The 23,679-nt window shown below is 32.7% G+C and overlaps 1 protein-coding gene across 1 annotated transcript in view; it reads left to right on the plus strand.

Moving 5' to 3' along the window:
• The window catches only part of SOS2 (SOS Ras/Rho guanine nucleotide exchange factor 2), a 73,710-nt gene extending 50,125 nt beyond the window's left edge, over positions 1-23,585 (plus strand). The window contains exons 14-23 of the mRNA XM_039865169.1: positions 236-458; positions 3,171-3,290; positions 3,690-3,852; positions 8,150-8,267; positions 9,220-9,392; positions 11,849-11,965; positions 16,327-16,588; positions 17,125-17,166; positions 20,900-21,009; positions 21,882-23,585. Of these exons, the coding sequence (XP_039721103.1) occupies positions 236-458; positions 3,171-3,290; positions 3,690-3,852; positions 8,150-8,267; positions 9,220-9,392; positions 11,849-11,965; positions 16,327-16,588; positions 17,125-17,166; positions 20,900-21,009; positions 21,882-22,391 (1,838 nt within the window). The 3' untranslated portion in view covers positions 22,392-23,585. The remainder of the gene's footprint in view (positions 1-235; positions 459-3,170; positions 3,291-3,689; positions 3,853-8,149; positions 8,268-9,219; positions 9,393-11,848; positions 11,966-16,326; positions 16,589-17,124; positions 17,167-20,899; positions 21,010-21,881) is intronic.
• Positions 23,586-23,679: the final 94 nt, after the last annotated feature.

Genomic DNA, 23,679 nt, shown 5'->3' on the forward strand with positions numbered 1-23,679 from the left:
TTATGTGTGATAATGATATTGTTATTTTAAAAATCTTTAACTTTTAAATACATAAATATGGATGAAATGATATATTTGTTTTGAAATAACATGAGGATTGGAGGGAGGGCATGAGTTGGGGTTAGATGAAACAAGAAGATGCTGCTCAGTTGATAGTGTTGAAGCTGGGTGAAGATTAAAGATTATATGAAGTTTTGTAGTTAGGTTTATTAAATAAAAGGCATTTTTTCTTCAGGGAAAGCCATGAAGAAATGGGTAGAATCAATTGCTAAGATCATCAAGAGGAAGAAACAAGCTCAGGCAAATGGAATAAGCCACAATATTACCTTTGAAAGTCCACCTCCACCAATTGAATGGCATATCAGCAGACCAGGACAGTTTGAAACATTTGATCTCATGACACTTCATCCAATAGAAATTGCACGTCAACTGACACTTTTGGAATCTGATCTTTACAGGTAGACAATTAACATTAACTTGATGCTCTGTTTTCAAGAACCTTGAACATACCTCTCTTTTCAGAATATTTAGCAAATTATTCATGAGTGCTTAAAATACTTCATCTATTCTTGTGAGGATGGTGGAAATTTCATAGCACAGTTTTTAACTACAGTCTGTTCTGCAGATGAAAATCTTAAAATGTATTACTAGTTAGTCCTAGATTTGATACTAGCAATCTTTCACAAGAGCAGAGGCAGAGAGAAGATTAATGCAGTGGAGTAGCAACCACTTTCAAGGCAGTCACCAGTCTCCTACTCCCAATACTTTTTTCTCAGATTGCTTTATTGAGTCGTTTGAGCTAAGTCAGTCAGTATGGATACTGGGCTCTTGGCAGCTAAATAAAGAGAATATTGAGTGAGACAAGCTTTCTTCTTTTTTCTTTTTTTTTAAGATTCGACATAATCAAAATTTTATTTGGGGTTTTGATTGGGTTATGTTTGTTAGGCAAATAAATAACACAATTCTTAGAAGAATAACGATTTAACTTCTTTTAAGGAGTCTCAAATACTTTAGCTCTTTGACGTCATTATTAACTTTAAAGAAAAGCTATTTCTGAAATAGTGTGGTGAAAAACGATACTGAAAACTTCCAAAACATTAACTTTCATTTATAAGGCTAACTGGAAATGTGATTGGCTATTTATTTTAATCCGTATTGCAACATCAGTCTGTATATATAAAGCATTCCTGCCATTAGCTATATCCACACAGATCACCCATTCATAACCTAACATTTTAGTTTCACTGGAAGTGTCATTCTCTGCTCCAAATCAGTATCTTTCATGGTCATATTCTGAATCTTGTCATCACCCCAAATCATTCTTATTCCAAAATTACTAATTCAAGCATCTCATTCCTTCCTAACCACAGTCTTCTCTCCTTTCAGCTTGCTTGAGCAACTTTCTTTTATCAATTTTTAAAAAAACTATCTTTTCCCAGTGCATTAACACCTTTTTGTCCCCTCCTCCCTCCTAATTTAAGCTTTCATTTTTCATTTACAACCCAGGCTCCTTTGAAGAGTACAGGCATTGCAGGTAACACTACCTCTCAATCCCACCCCCCAAGTTATATTGGTTAGCAGCTTTTTTTTTTTTTTTACAGAGATTACACAGAGAAAGGTAAGAATATGTAGCTTAATGCTAATGGAGAATGTAGGAATGCACTAGAGATAGAACTTTGCCTTCTGTAGAATTGGGCCCCTGGTTTGCCCTGGTTATACTGTTTAGAATTTAGCACACATATCAGATTGTCAGCATCTGATTCAGAGTGTCAGATTATATTTTAAGTATTTTTGAATTTAGGTGGTTTTTGTTTATATTGTGGAATTTGTGATAGGTAGGAATGAAAAGACTTGTTACTTGAGATAACAAAACAAGTAATACTGAATCAAGTTTTTCTTCATAGAGTGACTATTCCATGAATGAATATCAGAAAAAGCACTTAGCTCTATGTGGATGGCTTTCAGAACATAGAAGTACCTTTGTTAAGTGATATGTATATTATGGAAGACATGTAACATACATAAAACATTGACACTATAAACTAAATTTCTGGTGAAATAATAGAACCATTTTAAGACTTAATTTCAAAAACTGTTAGCACGTACCCAAATTTACTGATTAAAAACATGTTTTAAAGAATTAATAACCAAGTCTTTAGGACATTGATGGAAATGCCTTGGTTAATTTTTCAAATTAGGTAATCATAATTGACTGTATACAGTGATTTAATCTGCTCTTTTGTTCGACTTTTTATTAAATATTTCAAATATTTCAAAATGTAGAAAATAATACGAGGGCTTATGAACAACAAAAGCATTACAAATAAAATTGAAATCTTTTGCATAATTCTCCCTAATCCCATTCTTCTTTCGCTCAAGGAATAATGACTATCCTATATTTGGTGTCTACTATTCTTTATATGTCTTTATAATTTATATACTTACAAACATTCATAAACAACAGATAGCATTGTTTTGTACATTTTAAAACAGTTTATACTTATGTATCATTCTGCATCTTGTTTTTTACTTAAATTGTTCCTAGCGTTTGTTCAAGTTGGTGAATATAGCTCTAGTTTGCTTGTTTTAATTGCTTTGTGGTTTTTCAGTGTATGAATACTCCATAATTTATCCAGTCTCTTGATGATGAGCCTCTAGGTTGTTTGAGATTTTCACTGCTTTGCAAACAATGCTTTACTGAACATTCCTATAAATGTTTTCTTATAACCTGTTGTATCTAGAGTATATACCTATATATAGAATTGCTGGGTGATCTAGTATATATATCTTCAGTATTATGAGACATTGACAAATTGCTTTATGAAGTAGTCATATCAGCTTTACTTGCAAATCAGTATTGAGAGGTTTTCTTCACATTTTTACTCATTTGGTATCAGACTTTTTGTTAGTCGGACAGAAATAAAATGGGATTTCATTGTGGTTTAATGTTCTTTTCCCTGAGTAAGAAATAAAGTATTTTTTTATATATATTTGTGGCTAGGCGGGTCTATTCCTCTGGGAATTACCTCCTCTTATGTTGGTCCATTTATCTTTTAGATTAATTGTCTTTTTTCTTACTTTTAGGAGACTATTAAAGTTTTAGGAGACTATTAAATAATTTTGATACTAATCCTCTATAAGTTAAGTTGCATTAATTTTTGGTTCCACAGGAAAGTACAACCTTCTGAACTTGTAGGAAGTGTATGGACCAAAGAAGATAAAGAAATAAATTCTCCAAATTTATTAAAAATGATTCGCCACACTACAAATCTTACGCTCTGGTTTGAAAAGTAAGTTTTTACTTATTCTGCCTTATCCTAACCCCCCCACCCAAGGTGTGTGACAGATTTTTATTTATTTATTTATTTATTTGTTTGTTTGTTTATTTATTTATTTATTTTTATGGTGACATTGGTTAGCTAAATCCAATAAGTTTTAGCTGTACACTTTAACAGTAAGGCATATATGTATTTACACTGTGTGTTCACCTCCCATAGTTAGATTTCTTTCTGTAACCACATATTTGACCTCCTTTTACCCCATCCACCTCCCCCATCTTATTCTTAATAGTCATAATATTAAGTCATATATGAGGTAAAATCTTGGCTGGAAATGTTTCTTTTCTACATGAAGTGAAGAAATTGGTTTCTAAGGCATGAATTTTTTTTTTCTTTTTTCTTTTTGTTTAGGTGCATTGTGGAAGCAGAAAATTTTGAGGAACGAGTGGCAGTACTGAGTAGAATTATAGAAATTCTGCAAGTTTTTCAAGATTTGAATAATTTCAATGGTGTATTGGAGATAGTCAGTGCAGTAAATTCAGTGTCAGTATACAGACTAGACCATACCTTTGAGGTAAGTTTTGGGCTTACATATTTCATCATTTTGGGGGAAGAAAAGAGATTCCTCTCCCACCAATCTTGAGTATATTCACCTTATTTCCATAAATATAGTAATATCAAGATATTAGAAAATCCATCAGTATACTCTAAAAAGCCCAGGATTCATAAAAGAATATGGGACTTACAACCTTGTTTAATATGCTTAACTAAAATGTAATGAAGTTCCAAATGGATTTTTTCAATGGCACATTGATTGTTTCAAATAAATGACAAAGGATTTTAAATATTAAATATAAAAATTACTTTAATTACCTTTAGTATACAAAGAAAGAGTAACATGGAGAGAACCATTTATACACCATTTATAAATTTGTTTTTTTAATTATAAAGTAGTATATGTTTAATGTTTATTATAGAAAGTTCAGAAGATACAGAAAGTGTAGAAGGATATTTCACATTTTTTAATAATAAAATTGAGGTCACATTAGACATAGATTTTTGTGGTCTGTACCTTTTTATCATAAACATTTCTTTATTAGCTTATCTTAAAAACAAATTTTTAATGGCTGCATGGTTTTCTATCCCATAGACAAACCATAATTTATTTCATACTCTATTGTGGGACAGTTATTTCTGATTTTTTCTGTGATAAATAATTTAATATGGAACATTCATATAAAGAAATCTTTGTAAGAATTTGATTATTTCCCTAGAATAAATTTCTAGAGGTGGAATACCTAGGTCAGAGTATTTGTACATTTTAAGACTTTTGATACTAATGCCAAGATGGTCTCTACTGTGATATGATAAATCCTCCTAGGTATTACTTTATTAAAAACTTATTATAAATTTATGGGCCAGAAAAAAACTCATTTTATATAATTTATATATTTTTAAAAATGACTAGTGACGTCGAATATTTTTAAATGTATTTATTGGCCATTTTAATTTCTTTAAAATTTATCTGTTCATATCCTCTTTCTATTTGGGCGTTTGTATTTTATTGATTTTTATGAACTTTTATATATTAAATATATTAACACATATAGTGCCCATACAGTCTCTAGGTTCTATTTGTCTTTATCTGCTTTTTAATTTAAAAAAATTATATAATGTTTTTATATATGGATGGTTTATCATTGTTATTTCAACATATCAATCTCTTTATATATGAATTTGTCCTTTGCTTTTGTACCTAGAAAATCTTTTTTTAATGCCTAAGGATAAAATGTTAGAGATGTAGCCATGCAAATATATTGCCTTTGGCAATGTGAATTATAGTCTTTCTGGAAAGTAATCTGGCTATGTATGTTAAAATTAAAATATACATACTGTTGGATCCAGAAATAAAAGTACCAGACTATAAAGTTAATGTACAAAGATGTAATTTCTATGGCATTAATTGTAGTAGCAGAAAACCGGAAACAACCTGTATGTTCATCAATAGAAGAATGACCGAATACATTATCCTACACCTTTTTTCATTTGCTAGTGTAGAATATTGTTCAGCTACAGAAAAGAAGTGAATAAGGATCTATGTATATTGACTTGGAAGAATATTTGATATTTTAGGGGGAAGTTATTTAAAAAATGTCAGAATAAGGAGCATAATGTGATATAACAAAACAAACAACATGTAAGTGAAGTTGCATGAGCATTGAAAAGAGTGTGGGAGGATACCTGCTTTTTTCTTAACATTGGTTCTTCTAGTGGGTTGTGATTAAAAGGAAGTGGAGAGTAAACTGCTTTCCTGGATGTCATTTTCTATTTAGGTGTTTGCATTTTATTGATTTGTATGAACTTTTTATATATTAAAGATATTAACAAATATTGCCAAATATTAGTTTAATAATTAATCATTTCAATTCTGATTTTGAAAACTAAAGTAGTGCATTCATTTTGAGAAGTTAAGCTTTAGTTTTTTAAAATATTGAGTACAGAACAATATTTATTAAAATATGTATAAGGTATAAAGAATAAAAATGCAAAGAACACCTATATATCTGGCATCCAGTTTGAGAACTTCCAATCTCATCTCCTTTCTTGCCAGCTACCATTCTTAACTTTGCGCTTACCATTCTCTTATTTTTTTTCTGTAGTTTTACTGTTTGTATCTCAAAACAATATATTGTTTCATTTGTGTATTTCTTAATTATATCTGAATATAATTCTTTCAAGACTTTTTTCATTCAGTATTAGATTCCTAAAATTCATATATACTGTTTTTTTGTAGCTATAGTTTATTCTTTTTCATAGGTGTATCATAGTATAGGAATAAATTTACCAAAATTATTTTATTCATTAGTTAATGGTCATTTGGATTGGTTCCAGAGTGGGGTTATTGTCAGTAATATTGCCATGAACATTTTCTGCATATATCCTGATACAGATATGCACAAATTTCTCTAAGTTATATATGTAGAAATATAATTACTGATGATAGGATATGGATATCTTTAGCTTTACTAGATAATGCTAAATGGTTTTTCCAAGTAAATGTACCAGTTTATACTCCTACCAGAAATATATGGGTTCTAGCTGTCCCACATACACATCAATACTTGATATTGTCAGTTCTTTTAATTTTTTCAGTCTTGCGGTTTTGATTTATAATTCTCTGATTTCTAATGAGTTTGAACCTATTTTTAAATGTTTATTCATTCTTTGTATTTCTCATTGTGGAAATTTTTTGACTTATTTTCATTGAGTTTTTCTTATGAATTTAGTTTTCATATACTAGATTTTAATTCTTTGTCAGTTATGTATGTTATAAATACCTTTTTCCAGATTTAAGCTTCCTTTTCACCTTTTTTATGATATCGTTTAATGAACAAAAGTTGTTAATGTAGTTGAATTTACTTACTTTGTAATTTGTGCTTTTTAGTGTCTTATTTAACAGATCCTCCTCTATTATCTTAATGCTTTGTCTTTCACATTAAGTCCTTAATCCAGCTGGAAATGAGTTAACTATGGTATGAGGTTAGAGTTTAGTTTCATTTTTTTGTTCCATATGGCTAGCCAGTTGCTCCCATTCATTTACCGAAAGTCCATCCTTTCTCTATTGATTTTTAGTGCCAGCTGTGTCATAAATTGAGTGTCCATAAATATGTGAATCTGTTTCTGGTGTCTCTATTCTGTTCCTTTGAAGTATTTGGTTGTTTCTATGCCAGTGCCACGTGTCTAAATTACCATAACTTTTATATACCAGTTTTTTATAAAGTATAGTAGGACAAGTTCTCACCAATCTTGTTCTTTTTCAAGAGTGACTGTTCTGGATCCATGGCTCTTCTATGTAAATTTTAGAATCAGTTTAAATTTCATTTTTTTTAAGTCGAGATTTTGATAGGAATTGCATTAGCTATATAAATCAATTAGTAAAGAGCTGACATTTTTATAATAATGAGTCTTCCCCACCATAACATGAACACGATATATCTTTCCATTTATTTATTTATTTAATAAAGTTTTATGGTTTCCTTGATGGAGATCTCACAGATCCGGTTAGATTTGTATTAGAATATTTTTTAAAATCTTTATTAACGATATCTAGAAATGTAGTCAATTTTTGCCTATTGGCTTTGTTCCAGTATTATTGCTAAATTATCTCTTTAACACTCTATATGTAGATTTATTGGTTTCTTCACAATCATTTCTTAGACCTTTATTTTTGTCTATGCTAGTTAGGGCTTTTGTATAATACTGAATAAAAGTTACAATGTCGTCACCTTTGCTCTTCCTTAAGTTAAAGGAAATGCATTTGAATGGTTCTCAATTACGTACAATGTTTGCTATGGGTGTGTGTGTGGGTGTGAGTCAATTTAAAAATAACATAATTAATTTTTAATAAGAAAATGTAATAATGAGATATAAAAGGAATGACTCTGCTTACTTGACTTATTAAATTTTTGTTCAGTTCTCTCTCATAGCCTCCTCCTTACCAAAACCTTACCTTAGCCCCAGAAGACCTTTCAGTGGAAAATATTTGAATAATAAGGGATTATCTTTCTCTCCTTAAACTGTATATAACTTTAAACTCTGGGTTAATCAGAATTATAATTAATTGGTTCTGAGAAAGAATTTTTTAATTGCTTAATCCTCTGATTTATATTGGAAAAAAATAGATTTTTAAATTTTGTATTTATAGATATGAGGGGAACCATTTCAGGCAAGCATAGAAAGAAAAACAACTTCTCTCTTAATATAAAAATTTGTTATTCAAATATTTGAAATTTTATAAAATTTAAAGCTCTACATACATAAAATGATTGAATTATGCAAAACAACTTGTACTCAATTTATGTATTTAAAAGGCATTGCAGGAAAGAAAAAGGAGAATTTTGGATGAAGCTGTGGAATTGAGTCAAGACCACTTTAAAAAATACCTAGTAAAACTTAAGTCAATCAATCCACCCTGTGTGCCTTTTTTTGGTAAGTTACTAAATATGGGTTTATATTTTGGGGGAGAGTGTGCTATAGCCAAAAGAGACCATCCTTTAGAGGCAGTTTATCCTGATTTTATATCTGAGAGCCATTTACTTTTATTAGCTGTCTATGTTGATAAGTAAAACTTAAACTCTTTATTTCTTTATCTGTAAAATGAAGATTATGATAATTACCTGATAAAGTTGTAAGGAGCTCTGTGGGGTCTCTTCTATAAAAGCACATCGAATTCATGAGGACTCCACCCTCATGACTTAAGCACCTCCCAAAGGCTCCACCTCCTAGTACTATCACATAGGATGTTAAGATTTCCATATATGAATTTTGAACATTCAAACCATAGCATACACATATGCATACCCGGTTGTGATAAAAATGTTTCCAGACACTTCCAAATATCCTTGGGGGACAGAATTGCCCCCAGTCGAGAGCTACTGATTTAAATGAATCAGTAATTATGCATGAAAAAGGAACTAAAAACTTTCTTACTGTTCCAGAGTGAGGAATAATTCTTTTTCAACCTAAATTATGAGCTTTGGGAAAACAGAGAATTAGTTTATAAATATGTAGTCTGATTAACCAGAATTGGCTAAAAGTTAATTTATCGATCAGTAATCATTTAAGATCATTGGCATTAAATATTTATAACCAAATAGCAAAGTGGTTAGAATAGATTTACAATTCAGACTTTGGGAATGAATCCTCCCTTTTATTTTAGGCTATTAGTCTAAGAAATGACAAATTAAGCTCTTTCAAAACTCTTTATTTTAAATGTTTCCGTGTTAAAAAAAATTCTTAATACATTATTTGTTAAGTATATCAGAGACTTAACATCTTAAGAGTAGAATTGCTAGATTATAAGATGTCTTTCAATTTTACTTGTTTTCTCAATGGTTAAGTAACCAACTTTATAACTTTTCTTCAAATACTTTTTTGCTAGGAATATATTTAACAAATATTCTGAAGACTGAAGAAGGGAATAATGATTTTTTAAAAAAGAAAGGGAAAGACTTAATCAATTTCAGTAAGAGGAGGAAAGTGGCTGAAATTACTGGAGAAATTCAGCAGTATCAGAATCAACCTTATTGTTTACGGATAGAACCAGAAATGAGGGTAAATATTTTTTTTTGCTCATCTTTAAAAGAGAACATGTTAAATCTCTGCTGTCTCTAAGAAATATCATAACCACACATTATGCCCTTTATTTTTCTATGAAAATAACATAATTAGTTAATAGTAAATAGAAATGGTAAATAGATATTCAGCACTAACAACCTGAAGTTATTAATATTATTAGATACTTTCTCTTGAAAGCATTGCTTCTTTGTATAACTGGTTCAGGTAACACATTGAAAAAATGAATGACAAAATGGAATAAAAGAAGTTTTCTGATGTCCACGCAGTAAAAAGAAAATTTTCTACTAGTACTATCATTGATTGGTAGCCATTTTAGATATTTTACATGTGTCGTTATGACATTATGTAATCTCTTCATAAGAAAACTGGGTTTAAATAGGGGAAGGGCCTTGTAGAATGGTATGTATATATGTATTACAAAAATGACTTTTTTAACATTCTATCAATTGATGTTCTATTTTGAGTAATTCATAATATTGATTCTGTGGTACTGTAATATGTAAAATACCTTTTAAATTAGAGTAAATTATTATATTTATATTAAACGAATTTTATTGTATTATAGTTATTTGAAATCCAGAACATAAAATAACTTGATCAGAATAAGTTCGCCTGTAACATTAAAAATTGCTGAACTTTTAGATGTAGTCTGCAGGTTGGGCATGTTGAGTAAAAATGGTCACCATCACTCCTGCCTTCCAAAATTATAAGATTGTAACCATTCTTTGTTCCTAGTTCAGCACAAAGTACTCTAAAATCCTAAAAAAAAGGCTGACCTTAAAGTATACCGTTATGAAAATGTAGACAGATACCTGCACTAAAGAAAATAGTGTTTAAAATATTTTTGTAATTGAGTGTGACTTTAAAAAAAAAAAGAAAATAGTGATAAGCTACTGTTGCATTCCATTCTTTCACAATTGAGCCAACCCTCTGTGACGTGAAGTTTAATAGGGCTAAGGATATATGTTCTTAAACCCAGGTAAGAGTTCAAAATACATTTTCCTACATCATACTTGATTGTACTTGAATAGTACTTTAAGCATTTATATCTCAGTAACTGCTAATAGGTTTTTTATGATCCCGTCTTGACTTCCTACTATCCTTTAAAGCAATCTTTTGGGGATAGGGAGTGGGGAGGTACAGAGAATGCTTTCTTTATGATTGAGTCAAAGTAAGTTTCAAATGTAGACAGAGTAGCTATTCACTTTTCAAACCATAGTTAGCCAAGCTAAATTGTATTAAAAAGTAAAGCAAAAGATGAGAAAACCAAGAATATTTCTGTTAAAACTTTTATAAAAGTCTTTAAATTACTGTTGGTTCATATGATTTAACATAGTTAAATTGTTTCAGTATTGTTAAAGGAATATAATTTTCTTGAAATTGGCAGAATGCCTGAAAAAATGGAAGAATTTTATACTAGAAATTCTATAGCTCATTTTGCCAATTGCCAAAGCTAAAACCCAGGATTTGTTTTTGTACATGCTTTTAAACCACTTCAAAATTACATAAAGATAAATTTAGTAATTTTCTTCTAAGGAATATTTCTAAGGAAATCATCAGAAATGTATAAGAATTTGTGTACAAGGAGTTAATAATAATTATTATAATAGCAAAAACAGCACCTATATGGAGATTGGTGAAATAAATTTTGGAACATCCATCTGATGAAATGATAGAGTTAAAATTTGTATCTTGTAAAGTAAACCACATGGAGAAAAAATTGAGCATAAACTTTAAAAAGGTTAAAAACTATGGTGCGATCCCAGTTTTGCAGAAAATATGTAATATATGTATCTATGCATCTATTCACACACACAATTAAAACATTGGAAGGATGTTCGAATAGTGAAATGTTAACAGTGAGATCTTTGGTTAGTGAGATTACTATTTTTTCTTATTTTTACTTTACTAAATCATTTAAATTTTCTACCTAAAAACTTAAATTTAAGCCTAGAATATATTTTTGATAAAGACAAAAAGTTTATTTTCCTAGAGGCTAGCACAGATTAGTTTATGTTTATAATTATTCTTGAAATTACTTTTGAATAGACCTTAATCCAATTTATCTCTACTTTTTTTTTTGATTATCAAAGTTTCCTTTTGGATCATAACTATAATTCTGTCGTAAACACTTGATAGCTTAGTGGTGATGATAATTTTGTTGTTATAATGAGTAAGAATAATATTAATTGAGAGATACTGAGCTATTAATATGGTAATAAATAAAAATCTGCTCATTTTAGAACTTTGAGACTAGAATATATAACTTCCATAGAAATTATACAGTTTTACTAGAAAATAGAAAGATTGGAATTAGCAATCCTTGCGGAGTTTTCAGACATTATGATCTCTTAATTTGTTGATTTTATTAAACTGATGAAATAAATGTTTTAATAAGAGCTAAAACATGTGCTATGGATATTTAATTCTAGCGATTCTTTGAAAATCTTAACCCCATGGGAAGTGCTTCTGAAAAAGAGTTTACAGATTATTTGTTCAACAAGTCACTAGAAATTGAACCCCGAAACTGCAAACAGCCACCTCGATTTGTAAGTTCATTACAATTTTGGAAAAATTGTTTTTTAAAACAGTATTAACAGCCTATTTCTATTAAATATTGTAATTTGCTCAAATAGCTGTTTTTAAGTGTTTCGCAGTACTATACTATTTCTAAAATTACATGTACTGTGGGGGAAAATGTTAGTCTTTTGATAAAATCTGATTTATCCTTTACTTTAGTACCACTTACTTATCTATACACTTTTGACCCTTCCTAGTAAAAGGGGAAAAAAGCTGTGAGAAAGTGAGAACCACAGTAATTTTACAAACATAAAAACTGAGGCTCAAAGGATTTAAATAACTTTTCAAGGCTGCATAGCTAGTTATTGACGCAGTTGAGATTTTAACTCAAGTTATCTGAATCTGAGTTCATGTTTTTTTCATTAGGTTACTGCTATGAGAATTTTAAAAAGGTGGGAAGAGGTTGAGGTGGGAGACATGATAGCAGTTTTATCCAAAGACTTTAAAGTGCCATTGTAGAGGTTGGTCATTTACTATCAGGAAGAAAAAAGCAGAGTCTTTTTTTTTTTTCCTGACTCATCTGGCATAATATGTTGTATATATTATATCCACAGTAAATATTTGTAAAATTGACATTGATGACTTGAAGAACTTTAGGTTCAAGTGTTTTGAAGGCAAAAAGTTGTTCACATAGATTTTTTTTTTTTAATTAAGTTTTTTGGGGTAACACTGGTTAATACAATTATATAATTTTCAGGTTTACATTATAATTTGACATTTGTATATTCTATTGTGTGTTTACCACCCAAAGTCCAGTTTCCTTCAGCTACCATATATTTGATCCCTTTTATCCACTTCACCATCCCCCTATACCCCTATATTTGACCCCCTTTACCCCATTGACCTCTCCCCTCCATCACCCCCTACCCTCTGGTAACCACTAGTCTACAGTCCATATTCATGAGTCTCTGTATGTCCTGTTCCTTAGTTGCTTTTAGGTTTATATCCCACATGTAAGTGTTATTATACGATTTTCAGCTTTTTCTGTCTGGCTTATTTGCTTAGCATGATTATCTCGAGGTCCATCCATGTTGTCTCAAATGGCAGTATTTCATCTCTTCTTATGGCTGAGTAATATTCCATTGTATATATGTACCACAGCTTCTTTAGCCAGTCATCTATCATAGGACATTTTGGTTTCTTCCATGTCCTGGCTACCATGAATAATGCTCCTATGAACATCGGTGTGCAAATATCTTTTCTGGTATAGGTTTTCAAGTCTTTAGGATAAATACCCAGTAGAGGGCTTGCTGGATCATATGATAGATCAATTCTTAGTATGTGGTTGATTCTTGAGAATGTTCCGTGTGCACTAGAGAAGAATGTATAAGTAGCTGTTTTGGGATGGAGGCTCTGTACATGTCAATTATGTCCAGTTGGTCTAATGTGTCATTTAGGGATGTTATTTCCTTATTAATTTTCTGTTTGGATGATCTGTCCATCTCTGACCATGGGGTATTTAGGTCCCCTACTACAATAGTGTTTTGGTCTGTTTCTCCTTTTAGTTCTGTCAATAATTGCTTTATATATTTCAGGGCTCCTTGATTGGGAGCATAGATGTTAATAAGTGTTATGTTTTCTTGGTGCATGATTCCCTTTATCATTATGAAGTGTCCCTCAGTATCTCTCTTTACCTTTTTTATTTTGAAGTCTATTTTGTTTGATATTAGTACTGCTACTCATGCATTTCTCTAAATGCCATTTGCTTGAAATATCATTTTCCACTCTCTCACTTTGAATCTGGATTTGTCTTTGGAGCTGAGATGTGTCTCCTGGAGGCAGCATATGGTTGGGTTTTATTTTTTGATCCATTCTGCCACTCTGCCTTTTTATTGATGAGTTCAGTCCATTTATATTTAGAGTGATTATTAAAAATGAGGTCTTATAGCCATTTTATCTTTTGCTTTCTGGTAGCTCAGTGTTTCCATTGCTTTCTTGTCCTTGTGTTTCTGTTTTCTTTATTTTGGTTGGCTTTTGTGGGTTTTCCCTTTGGTTCTTCTTGTTTTATGTTATATACTTCAGTTCTGAAGTGTATCTTTGGTGTGTGGTTACCAGTACAAATATGTAAAGGATAGTTATACACACACACACACACACACACACACACACACAGTCATCCATTGTCTTCTGCACATGACTTATCTCCACTCCCCTTTGCGGATTTGGATCTTTGAATCCTCCCTTTTTTAGTCATTGTCATCTCAATTTGTCCCTATGTATGCAGAACATTCATTGCTATCTTGCTATAGCAATTCTCTTATTATTATTTAAGCTTATAATGCCCTGTTCTTAGTAAGGATGGTACTCCTCTGCTTCTATTTCCTGATAGTCACTTTACTCCTAAGTATGTATTTTTGGGGGGGGGTCATTTTGTTTTAGGTGAGCTGACCCCTTTCAGTATTTCCCGTAGTGCTGGCATTGTAGTGGGGAATTCCCTCAATTTTTGTATGTCTGAAAAGGTCTTAATTTCTTCTTCATATCTAAAGGAGAGCTTAGCTGGATACATTATCCTAGGCTGGCAGTTCATTTCACTTAATAGTTTAAATATTTGATTCTATTCCTTTCTGGCTTGTAAGGTCACACTGAGAAGTCTGACAATAATCTAATGGGTTTTCCTTTATAAGTTACTGTTTTCTTCTCCCTGGCTGCCCTGAGAATTCTGTCTTTGTTGTTGATTTTTGATAACTTTAATACAATGTGTCTTGATGAAGGCCTTTTTTTGGGTCGAAAAAATTGGGTGGTCTGTTGACTTCTTGAATTCCAAGCTCCAGCTCATTTTTTAGATTTGGAAAATTCTTGTCAACTATTTGTCTGAAAATGCTTTGTAGTCCCTGCTCCTTTTCCTTGCCTTTGATAGTGCCCATTATTCTTATGTTTTCTCTCCTGATGGTATCAACTAGTTCTTGTATTACTCTTTCATTATTTTTCATTCTTCGGTTTCTTTCTTCTTCCTTCTGGTTCATTTCTAGATTTTTGTCTTTAATATCACGGACCCTTTCCTCCATTTGGTCAACTCTATTTCTCAAGCTTGCTATTTCATTTTTCAACTCTTGCAGTGTGTTCTTCATCTCTAGAAGTTCTGTTTGGTTCTTTTCGAGGGTTTCAGTCTCCTTGCTCTGCTCATCTAGTTGTTTTTTCAATTCCTATGATATGACTCGTTTTTTCAATTCCTATTGATATGACTCGTTTCGGAACTCACTGAATATTTTCAGAAGTACCATCTCTGTCATTTAAGTTGCACATTTCTATGTCTGTAAGCTTATTTTCTGGAGATTTTTCTCTTTCTTTCTGAGATGCCTTGTCACCTTGGTTATTCATGGTGTTTAATGGACTATTTCTCCGCCTGGGTATTAATGGAAATGTATTCTGCTGGTTTTCCAGAAAGAAGATTTATTATATAAAGGTCTCTCTTTAGCCTGCTGCAAAGAAGGCACTTTTCTTTTGGTTTCCAGTAGGTGGCGTCTAAGCCTCTTGGATCGCTGCTTTACATAAAGCCTTAATAATGACTTTACATAATGCCTTTATTTTCTTGTAGATATTTAATTACATTCACTACCCTCAGTTTCAGTCCTTGTCAGTGTTAGCAACAGTTTCAGTAGCGTTTGCTCAGATTCCCCTGGGTTCCGTGGTGATGGGTCTTGGAGGGTATGCGGGGAGGGCCCCCTAGGTTGAGGGTTGGGGCCTACGGCTCAGCCTCGGTTTTGCAGTCACAGCTGGTAAAAATCAACTGTTGTTTCTCTCCCGTCCACTTCTCTGCTTTCTGTCCTGATGACTAGGCCCTGCCTCTGCCTGCATGGAACTCAACTCTCCCAGGCAGGGCTGTTCAGGGAACTCGCCTCTCCTTCTCCTCTCTGCCCCCTCCTCCTCTTATAGGTAGCTCCAGTGGCTGTGAGAGGCAGCTTCTTTGTTTATCCCAGTTCACCTCCCGACATTTGGAGTTCTCAGCTGTGGTAGCTCTTATGTGCAGATCCCATGCTCAGACGTGCTGGTGTGCAGTTTGGGTATTTTTTGTTGAGTTTTAAATGTTCAGCTTATTGTTTCAAGGGGATAGATCTGGGGACATCTCTCACTTCATCATGTTTCCTGGAACTCTTCCCAAGTAGATTTTTAATAATTTTATTTCTTCAGTATGAAAAGAGGTTGATTTATATCAAGTCTATCTTAAAATTAAGTAAAATCTCAAAGTGTTGTACTCAAATGTTACTGGCTTTTTTTGCCGATTGGGATTCTCTTGTACTCTCTTAACTATATGCTAAGCATAAAGTAGCACTAAACTATAAAAATAAAGTATATGCAAATTAGTAATGGTAATTATGTTTACTTTTTCTAGCCTAGGAAATCAACTTTCTCTTTGAAATCTCCTGGAATAAGGCCTAATACAGGCCGACATGGCTCTACCTCAGGCACTTTACGAGGTCATCCAACACCATTGGAAAGAGAACCATGTAAAATAAGCTTTAGTCGGATTGCTGAAACTGAGCTTGAGTCAACAGTGTCAGCACCAACCTCTCCAAACACACCATCTACTCCGCCAGTATCTGCTTCTTCAGACCTCAGTGTGTTTTTAGATGTGGATCTCAATAGTTCCTGTGGTACGTATTTGTTGGAAACCTTTTAGTAAAATGAATCTAATGGTTAAGATAATTCTCATCATTTTAATTAGGGAACTGTAGAATCCTTTTCAAACTGTATTAGCGCAGAAAGTGACAGTGGAATGTGAAAATAGTGATTAAACACGGGGGAGTATAGTATGATTCATGAATTATTTATGTATATTATTTTCTAAGTTATTCATTCAACAAAGATTCATTTAGTACCTTTTGGGCACCAGTACTACTCTAAAGAGAGCAATAAACAATGAATAAATAAGAAAACAAGCAAATATTTCTGTGAAGAAAATTTAGAAAGAGACTGATAGAGAGGAAACTACTACTGATGCTAAAAAAGAAAAAAACATTCCAGGTACAGAGTACTGGGTTCATTTCTTTAAATGAGCTAACATGGCAAAAGATGATGATAAAATTCTGTACCCTGTGTATGTTATTACATATGTTACTTTATGCAAACATGTTTAAAAAATAAAAATAATACATATATTTTTTCAAATTAATTTTTCTCATTCCAATAGGCAGCAATAGCATCTTTGCTCCAGTTCTCTTGCCACATTCAAGTAAGTAAGAATTTGAGTTGATTCTAATGAAATGATTTAAAGATAATCATTGAGTCGATTAAATTTGTATATGAGTGGTCTGGATTTTAGGAACATTTAAAAAATTTAATAAGTGAATGAAATTCTTATAATAAATTGAGTTATTTGCTTACAGCTGGGTACTATTTAAACTTTACTATAGATTGTATTTATCATTTTACAACCTGTATTCTAGGACCTGTGTGACCATTGAACAAATCACTTAGTATCTCCAAGCTTGTTAAGGATCAAATGAGAACTATGTAGAGCACCTTGCACATTACTTAGCAGAGAATAAGCGGTGACTTCATATCAGTTGCCTCTTCAATCTCCCACCTCTTCCAATTTATTTTCCCATAAGAATAATATACTAAATGTTTCTCAGGTTCTCAGGCTAGTACTTGATCACTTATTTCCTCACATGATCTTAATAAAGCAGTATTTTAAGTAAAACACTATTCTGCCATTCTTAATTATTTCATAATTTATGACATAAATGCTGTCACCTTTCTTTCTGTGGTTAGTTGTTTAAAATAAAATAACTCAAAAGGGACACAACAACTTCAAGAATAATTCTCCCAATCTGGAGAACTTCTGCTTCTATCATAGTAAAGTGTATATAATTTAGATAGTCGAATGCTCTCTTACTTTGGTAGGGGCACATCCTCCAGTATGAGAAAAGTAGGTTTATTATTTTAAATGTTTAATTCCAAACTTTAATTTTTAAATTTTTATAAGTGACATATGCATAGAGTTTTTAAAAGCAAATAATGCTAAAACACTTAAAATGAAATGAACAGCAGTTCCCTATCACACGTCTCTGCAGCCCTTTTTCTCCAGTGACACTCCCACATTTTTAATTGATGTTTTTATAATTTTCTCTCTTTTGAACCATTAATTTTACACAGTGTTTATTGATTTCCTGTTATGGTAGGTGAGGATTTAGCTCTTTGCCTAATATACTGATCACATTTAGGGACAATATTTCACTGCTAAGCCAAGATAATGTATACTGTGATTATGCTTCCTTGTACAGCTCTGTTTCTTGAAGTTAATAATAGCCTCATTAACGCTTGGGTTTTTTGTTTGTTTATTTTTTAAAAACATTTATTACTCAATCTTCCCACACCCTTCCACAGCATGATTTTCTATCATGTCAAACCACTCAGGGAAGCTGTCAGGATTTTTTTTTTCTTTTTAACTTGGAAACTTCCTTCCTGCTGCCCTTTTGTCCTCATGCTTCGGTTTGGACTGGTTGCCGTGTTGGCCTCTGACTCAGCTGTCATCCTAGAACTTTCTTTTTTTGTCATCCTAGAAATTCCCTTTACTTCTCTCCTGTATTGGATCCTTGTTTTTTGGATTCCTTGTCTTCTTTCTTGATATGCTCTCTTACTTTGGTAGGGGCACATCCTCCAGTAGCTGCTTGCGAAAGGATACATAGGATATAAAGTTTTTAAGTTCTTGCATTTCTGAAACTGTATTTATACATTTAATTGTTCATGTTGGCTGGGTATAGAATTTTAAATCATTTTCACTCAGAATCTTGAAGACATTTTCCTACTGTCTTCTAGCTTTTATACTTCCTGTTTAAGAGTCCCATATCATTCACTGATAAATTATTCATGCATAATTTTTAAATGCCTGATAAGTGCAGGCAGTATTTTAGGTATAAGAAATGTGGCACTGAACAAATTAGACCGAAAAAATCCTTCTGTCGATAACTCTATGTTCTCAATTCTTCTTTAAAAAAAACTATACTTGCTGTAGCAAAGGGGCCCAAACATACAGTGCTTTAAATGGAATAGTTTATTTTTCACAATAGCCAGAGCAAGTAGACAACTCTACTTCACAAGGTTTTCAAGCTAGCACGGCAATTCAGGGTTCTCAAAATGGGGCTTCCATCTCTGAGTCTTGAGCAGCTGCTTCAGTCGTTACCAGTTTTCTGCTAGTAGGAATGTGGAGGGCAAGCAGCTTTGTTATTTAAAAAAAAAAAAAAGTCATCTGGAAGTTGCACACATTGCTCCTGCTCTCTCATTGGCCGAAACTTAGTTACATGGACATACCTAGCTACAAGGGAGGCTTAGAGATGTTGTTTATAACTAGGCAACCTTTTGTTTCGCTAAAATTCATGGGATCCTATTTCTAAAAGGAAGAAAGGGAAAGGTGCACTGGGGGACAATTAACAGTCTCTGCCACAATATATTCAGGAAACTTTTAGGATCTTCTCATTATTAACAATGATCTTTAATGTGGGTCTTTTTTTTTTTCTGTCATTTTGCTGTCCACTCAGCAAGCTCATTAAATTTAAAGACTTGTGATTTTGAGTTCTAGAAAATGTTTCTCACTCAAGTAAGAAGGAAAGAAGTACAGAGACAGACTGACAGAGTGCTTTTCCAAAAGAGCAAGGAACTTCCTTTTCAGTAGCCCCTAGCAAATGTGCTTTCAGATTTTACTAGTCTGAATTAGGTCATGTGCCTACAGCTAACCAGACACTCTGGCTGAAGAAATGGGATAACTCTTGATTGACTTGATCTAATTAGGGCCCATCTCTGGAGCTAAGGAGTAGGTCAGCTTTCACTGAAGCACATGGCTGCATACATGAATGGTAGATAAAAATGTGATCATGTTAAGAAAGTTGGAAAATGAGTCTTATGCCCACTTTTTGACTGGAATTGGGATGTACTGGGAAGAATTGGCTGACTAACCATCACTCCTCTTGGTGATTCCCTATCACCAAGAGTTCTCCCAATGACAGGGCAGAGGATGCTGGACAGGCAAAAGAATATATCCACAACAGATAGTGCTCTGCCTAACCTCTCTATACCATCTGCCAACACCCTATAGGCATATTCTGTTTCTACTATTGGCACCCTAAGTCAGCAAAATCCCCTGAGGTGATTGCAGTCACATGATCAGGACAGCAATTTTGATATGGAGTAAGGAGTTCGAAATCTTTACTTGTATGTCCCATAAGCAGTTTGTACTCAGTGTGTTTAAAATTTAAACTCATCAACTTTTCCTAACTAACTCTTATGAACCCAGTCTCAATATGATGATAAATGAGACATGGTCTCTGCCATTATGATAATTGTGTGTGGAGAAAGATATCAAATAGGGAGTTGGTCCATAATTTCAGATATCTTCTAATCATATGAAAAAGAAAGAAATGTAAATAGTTCTTATTCTAAGTCTGGTGGCTTGTTTAGTGGAACTATTTCCCCTAATATTTTGTGAATTTCCTTTAACGTGGTTATATATTGTGTCTATTATCAATGAGAGACTTGCAAAGAGAAAGTTATGTGATACAACCCTACCTATGGTCTCTTATATGGAAGTTTTATTACCTGTGTAGAAATGTATCCGATTGTAGCTACTGCAGTTTATACAAATATGTTTGTTTTATCTGTTTTAGATTTTAAAGAGGCTTTTCAGGGAGCAGAATGTCATTATTAATCTGAAATAAATAGTATGTCTTTATTTAGCTATAGTATCTACTATGTGCCAGGCACTGTCATTATGTTAAGTGCTAGGAATGCAAAAATAAATACACACTGCTCTCAGAAAGCTTACAGTTTAATGGAGAAGATAGAGAAACCAACAGTCAGCTACATTACAGTCTAACAGATGCCATAGCAGGGATGATCACAAATTTAAATTAAGTTTGTCTAATGGTTGCACTGTGAATTGTGGTTAAACTAATCTTTTTTACCTGCAGAGTCTTTCTTCAGTTCGTGTGGTAGTTTACATAAACTTAGTGAAGAGCCACTGATTCCTCCTCCACTTCCTCCTCGAAAAAAGTTTGATCATGATGCTTCAAATTCCAAGGTAGTCAACAGAACTTAGTTAGGTTTGCCTCAACTTATTCAGAGCTGTAAATCTTTAAAATAGTGCTTCTCTTATAAAGTGTCTGTCTATTAATTATAATTTGGCTACCCTTTATGGTTTTTAAACATTTGGGTTTTATTTGAAAAGTACTTTAAATAATTGTTTAATCCACATAATACTTTTTTAAAAACAGAGGCTAGGCATATTCACAGATACTCAAAAAGAAGTACATTTTCTTTCTGGTGGAGATGGAAAGAACTTTAGTATTCAAAGCATTCTTCAAACTTTTAGCTGGTGCCTTTCAAACTTTAGGCTGCATCAGAATCACCTGGAAAGCTTGTTAAAAACAGACTGACAGAGTTTCTGATTCAGTAGATCTGGAATGGGGCCTGAAAATTTGCATTTCTAACAAGTTCCCTACTAGTGCTGATGCTGCTGGTCCCTGGATCACACTTTGTACACCATGACTTTAAGCCTCACTGGCCATGTAGAAGTAGATGGCCAGAAAGTAGTAGCTGGATATTAAGTCTTCTTGACATCATGTCCTTTCATATCTACAAAACTATATATTCTTTTCATTCACTTGCCTATTATTAAAATGGATGAATTTATGAAATATGTATACAAAGGAAGATAACCTGAGGCATTATATTCTAAGATTTCAGTTAAAACAACTCATTATAGAAATATTGAACCGGGCCCTGAATTAAACTGGGAATAATTTTCTCATAAATTGTATCATGAAATCAGATTAACCTGTTTTGAGCCTCTGGATTTAACATGACATATAAGAATTTTTCAGTCGTTTAAAAACATTTTCTCATAGATTTTTTAGGAGAACAGAAGTATAATTTAATTACTTTTCTTTTTAGGGAAATATGAAATCTGATGATGACCCCCCTGCTATTCCACCGAGACAACCTCCTCCTCCAAAGGTAAAACCCAGAGTTCCTGCTCCTACTGGTGCATTTGATGGGCCTCTGCATAGTCCACCTCCACCGCCACCGAGAGATCCTCTTCCTGATACCCCTCCACCGGTTCCCCTTCGGCCTCCAGAACACTTTATAAACTGTCCATTTAATCTTCAGCCACCTCCGCTGGGACATCTTCACAAAGATCCAGACTGGTTCAGAGATGTTAGTACGTGTCCTAATTCGCCAAACACTCCTCCTAGCACACCCTCTCCAAGGGTGCCACGTCGATGCTATGTGCTCAATTCTAGTCAGAATAATCTTGCTCATCCTCAAGCTCCCCCTGTTCCACCACGGCAGACTTCAAGCCCTCACCTCCCAAAACTGCCACCAAAGACTTACAAACGGGAGCTTTCACATCCCCCATTGTACAGACTGCCTTTGCTAGAAAATGCAGAAACTCCTCAATGACCTTAGCCATATGTAGTCATTGACACTGGAATGGTATTTGTAAAGGATTTTTTTAATTTATTAAAAAGAAAGGCATAGTATTTTAGTATTTTAGTACTTTTTACAAATAATGCTCTTAAGAATGCTACTGATCAAATAAGCTTTTAAAAATTGGAAAAATAAAAATACAAAAGTCCTTTACCGTTATCCTCAGGTGATCAGTAGCATTGCCTTGTCTTGGATCCTCAGTGCTGCCAAAAGGCCAGTATAAAGAATTTATATTTGCACTGTAGACTCTGCTAAAATATGTTTTAAAGTGACATTGCACTAAAAAGGGATAGTGCATTTATGGAATTTTTCAAATTTGAGTAATAGCTGCCTTTTTAAGGCAATAAATTTACACAAATAATAGAGGATATATGGTGTTACTGATTTCCAAATCTCTTTGACCATCTTCTAGTTTTTACTTGTAATTTTTACATTTAGGAGAATTGTGAATAATACCCTATGTTCTTAAACTTTTTAATGCCATGTCTTAAATGCCAGAATTTGCTGCTGAAGACAAAAATGAAAAATAGAATGAAAAGAATAGAATGCACTGTGTTTATTATTTTGTCAAAATGTAAACAAAGACTACCTAACCCAATCATAGAGGAGAAAAGGGCATGTTATTATTCAGAGGTGCCTTTTGTTTTTACAGGCTGTGGTGTCTTTAGCTAATGAGTTGCCTATTGTTTTGGAAAATGTATGTACAGTTTTGTTAATATTGTATATTTAAAGATAATGCTAATAACATAAATTTAAGTGACTTCAGGCCTATAATACAATCTGCTACTTTACTAATTCATAAATTAAGAGGAAAAGTTTCTTATGGCGTAGGAACCAGCTGCTTGCCGTCAAGACCTAATAACTTCCTCTGTACATCTTGTGTTAACTAAAATTTTTTAAAATATTTTTTTAGATTGGTAATATTTAAAACAGCAAATACTTACAGCTTTATTAAACTTTTTAATCAGAGAAGTGAGTAAAACTTTTATTTGCCATTTGGACTCCTTCATTTAAAGTGATGAAAAAGTGTGTTTTGCAGATAGTGCCAGTAGCGGCAGTTGTAAAGTAGCCAAAAGCCACGTTGTTTATTTACTAGTCTGAGGCCTTTTACTGTGCTTTGTATCAGAGTTCTTAACAAGATTAATAAATCACCCCAGTCTTAATTTTTAAAAGACTTTTAAAATGTGTTTTCAGTATAAGGAACAAGGGGGAAGATTTTTTTGAGTTCTGTAGAAATATTTACACACACTTTATTTTCAAT

The sequence above is a fragment of the Pteropus medius genome, unplaced genomic scaffold, assembly GCF_902729225.1.
Source record: "Pteropus medius unplaced genomic scaffold, Ma_sr-lr_union100, whole genome shotgun sequence".
Classification (NCBI taxonomy): Eukaryota; Metazoa; Chordata; class Mammalia; order Chiroptera; family Pteropodidae; genus Pteropus; species Pteropus medius.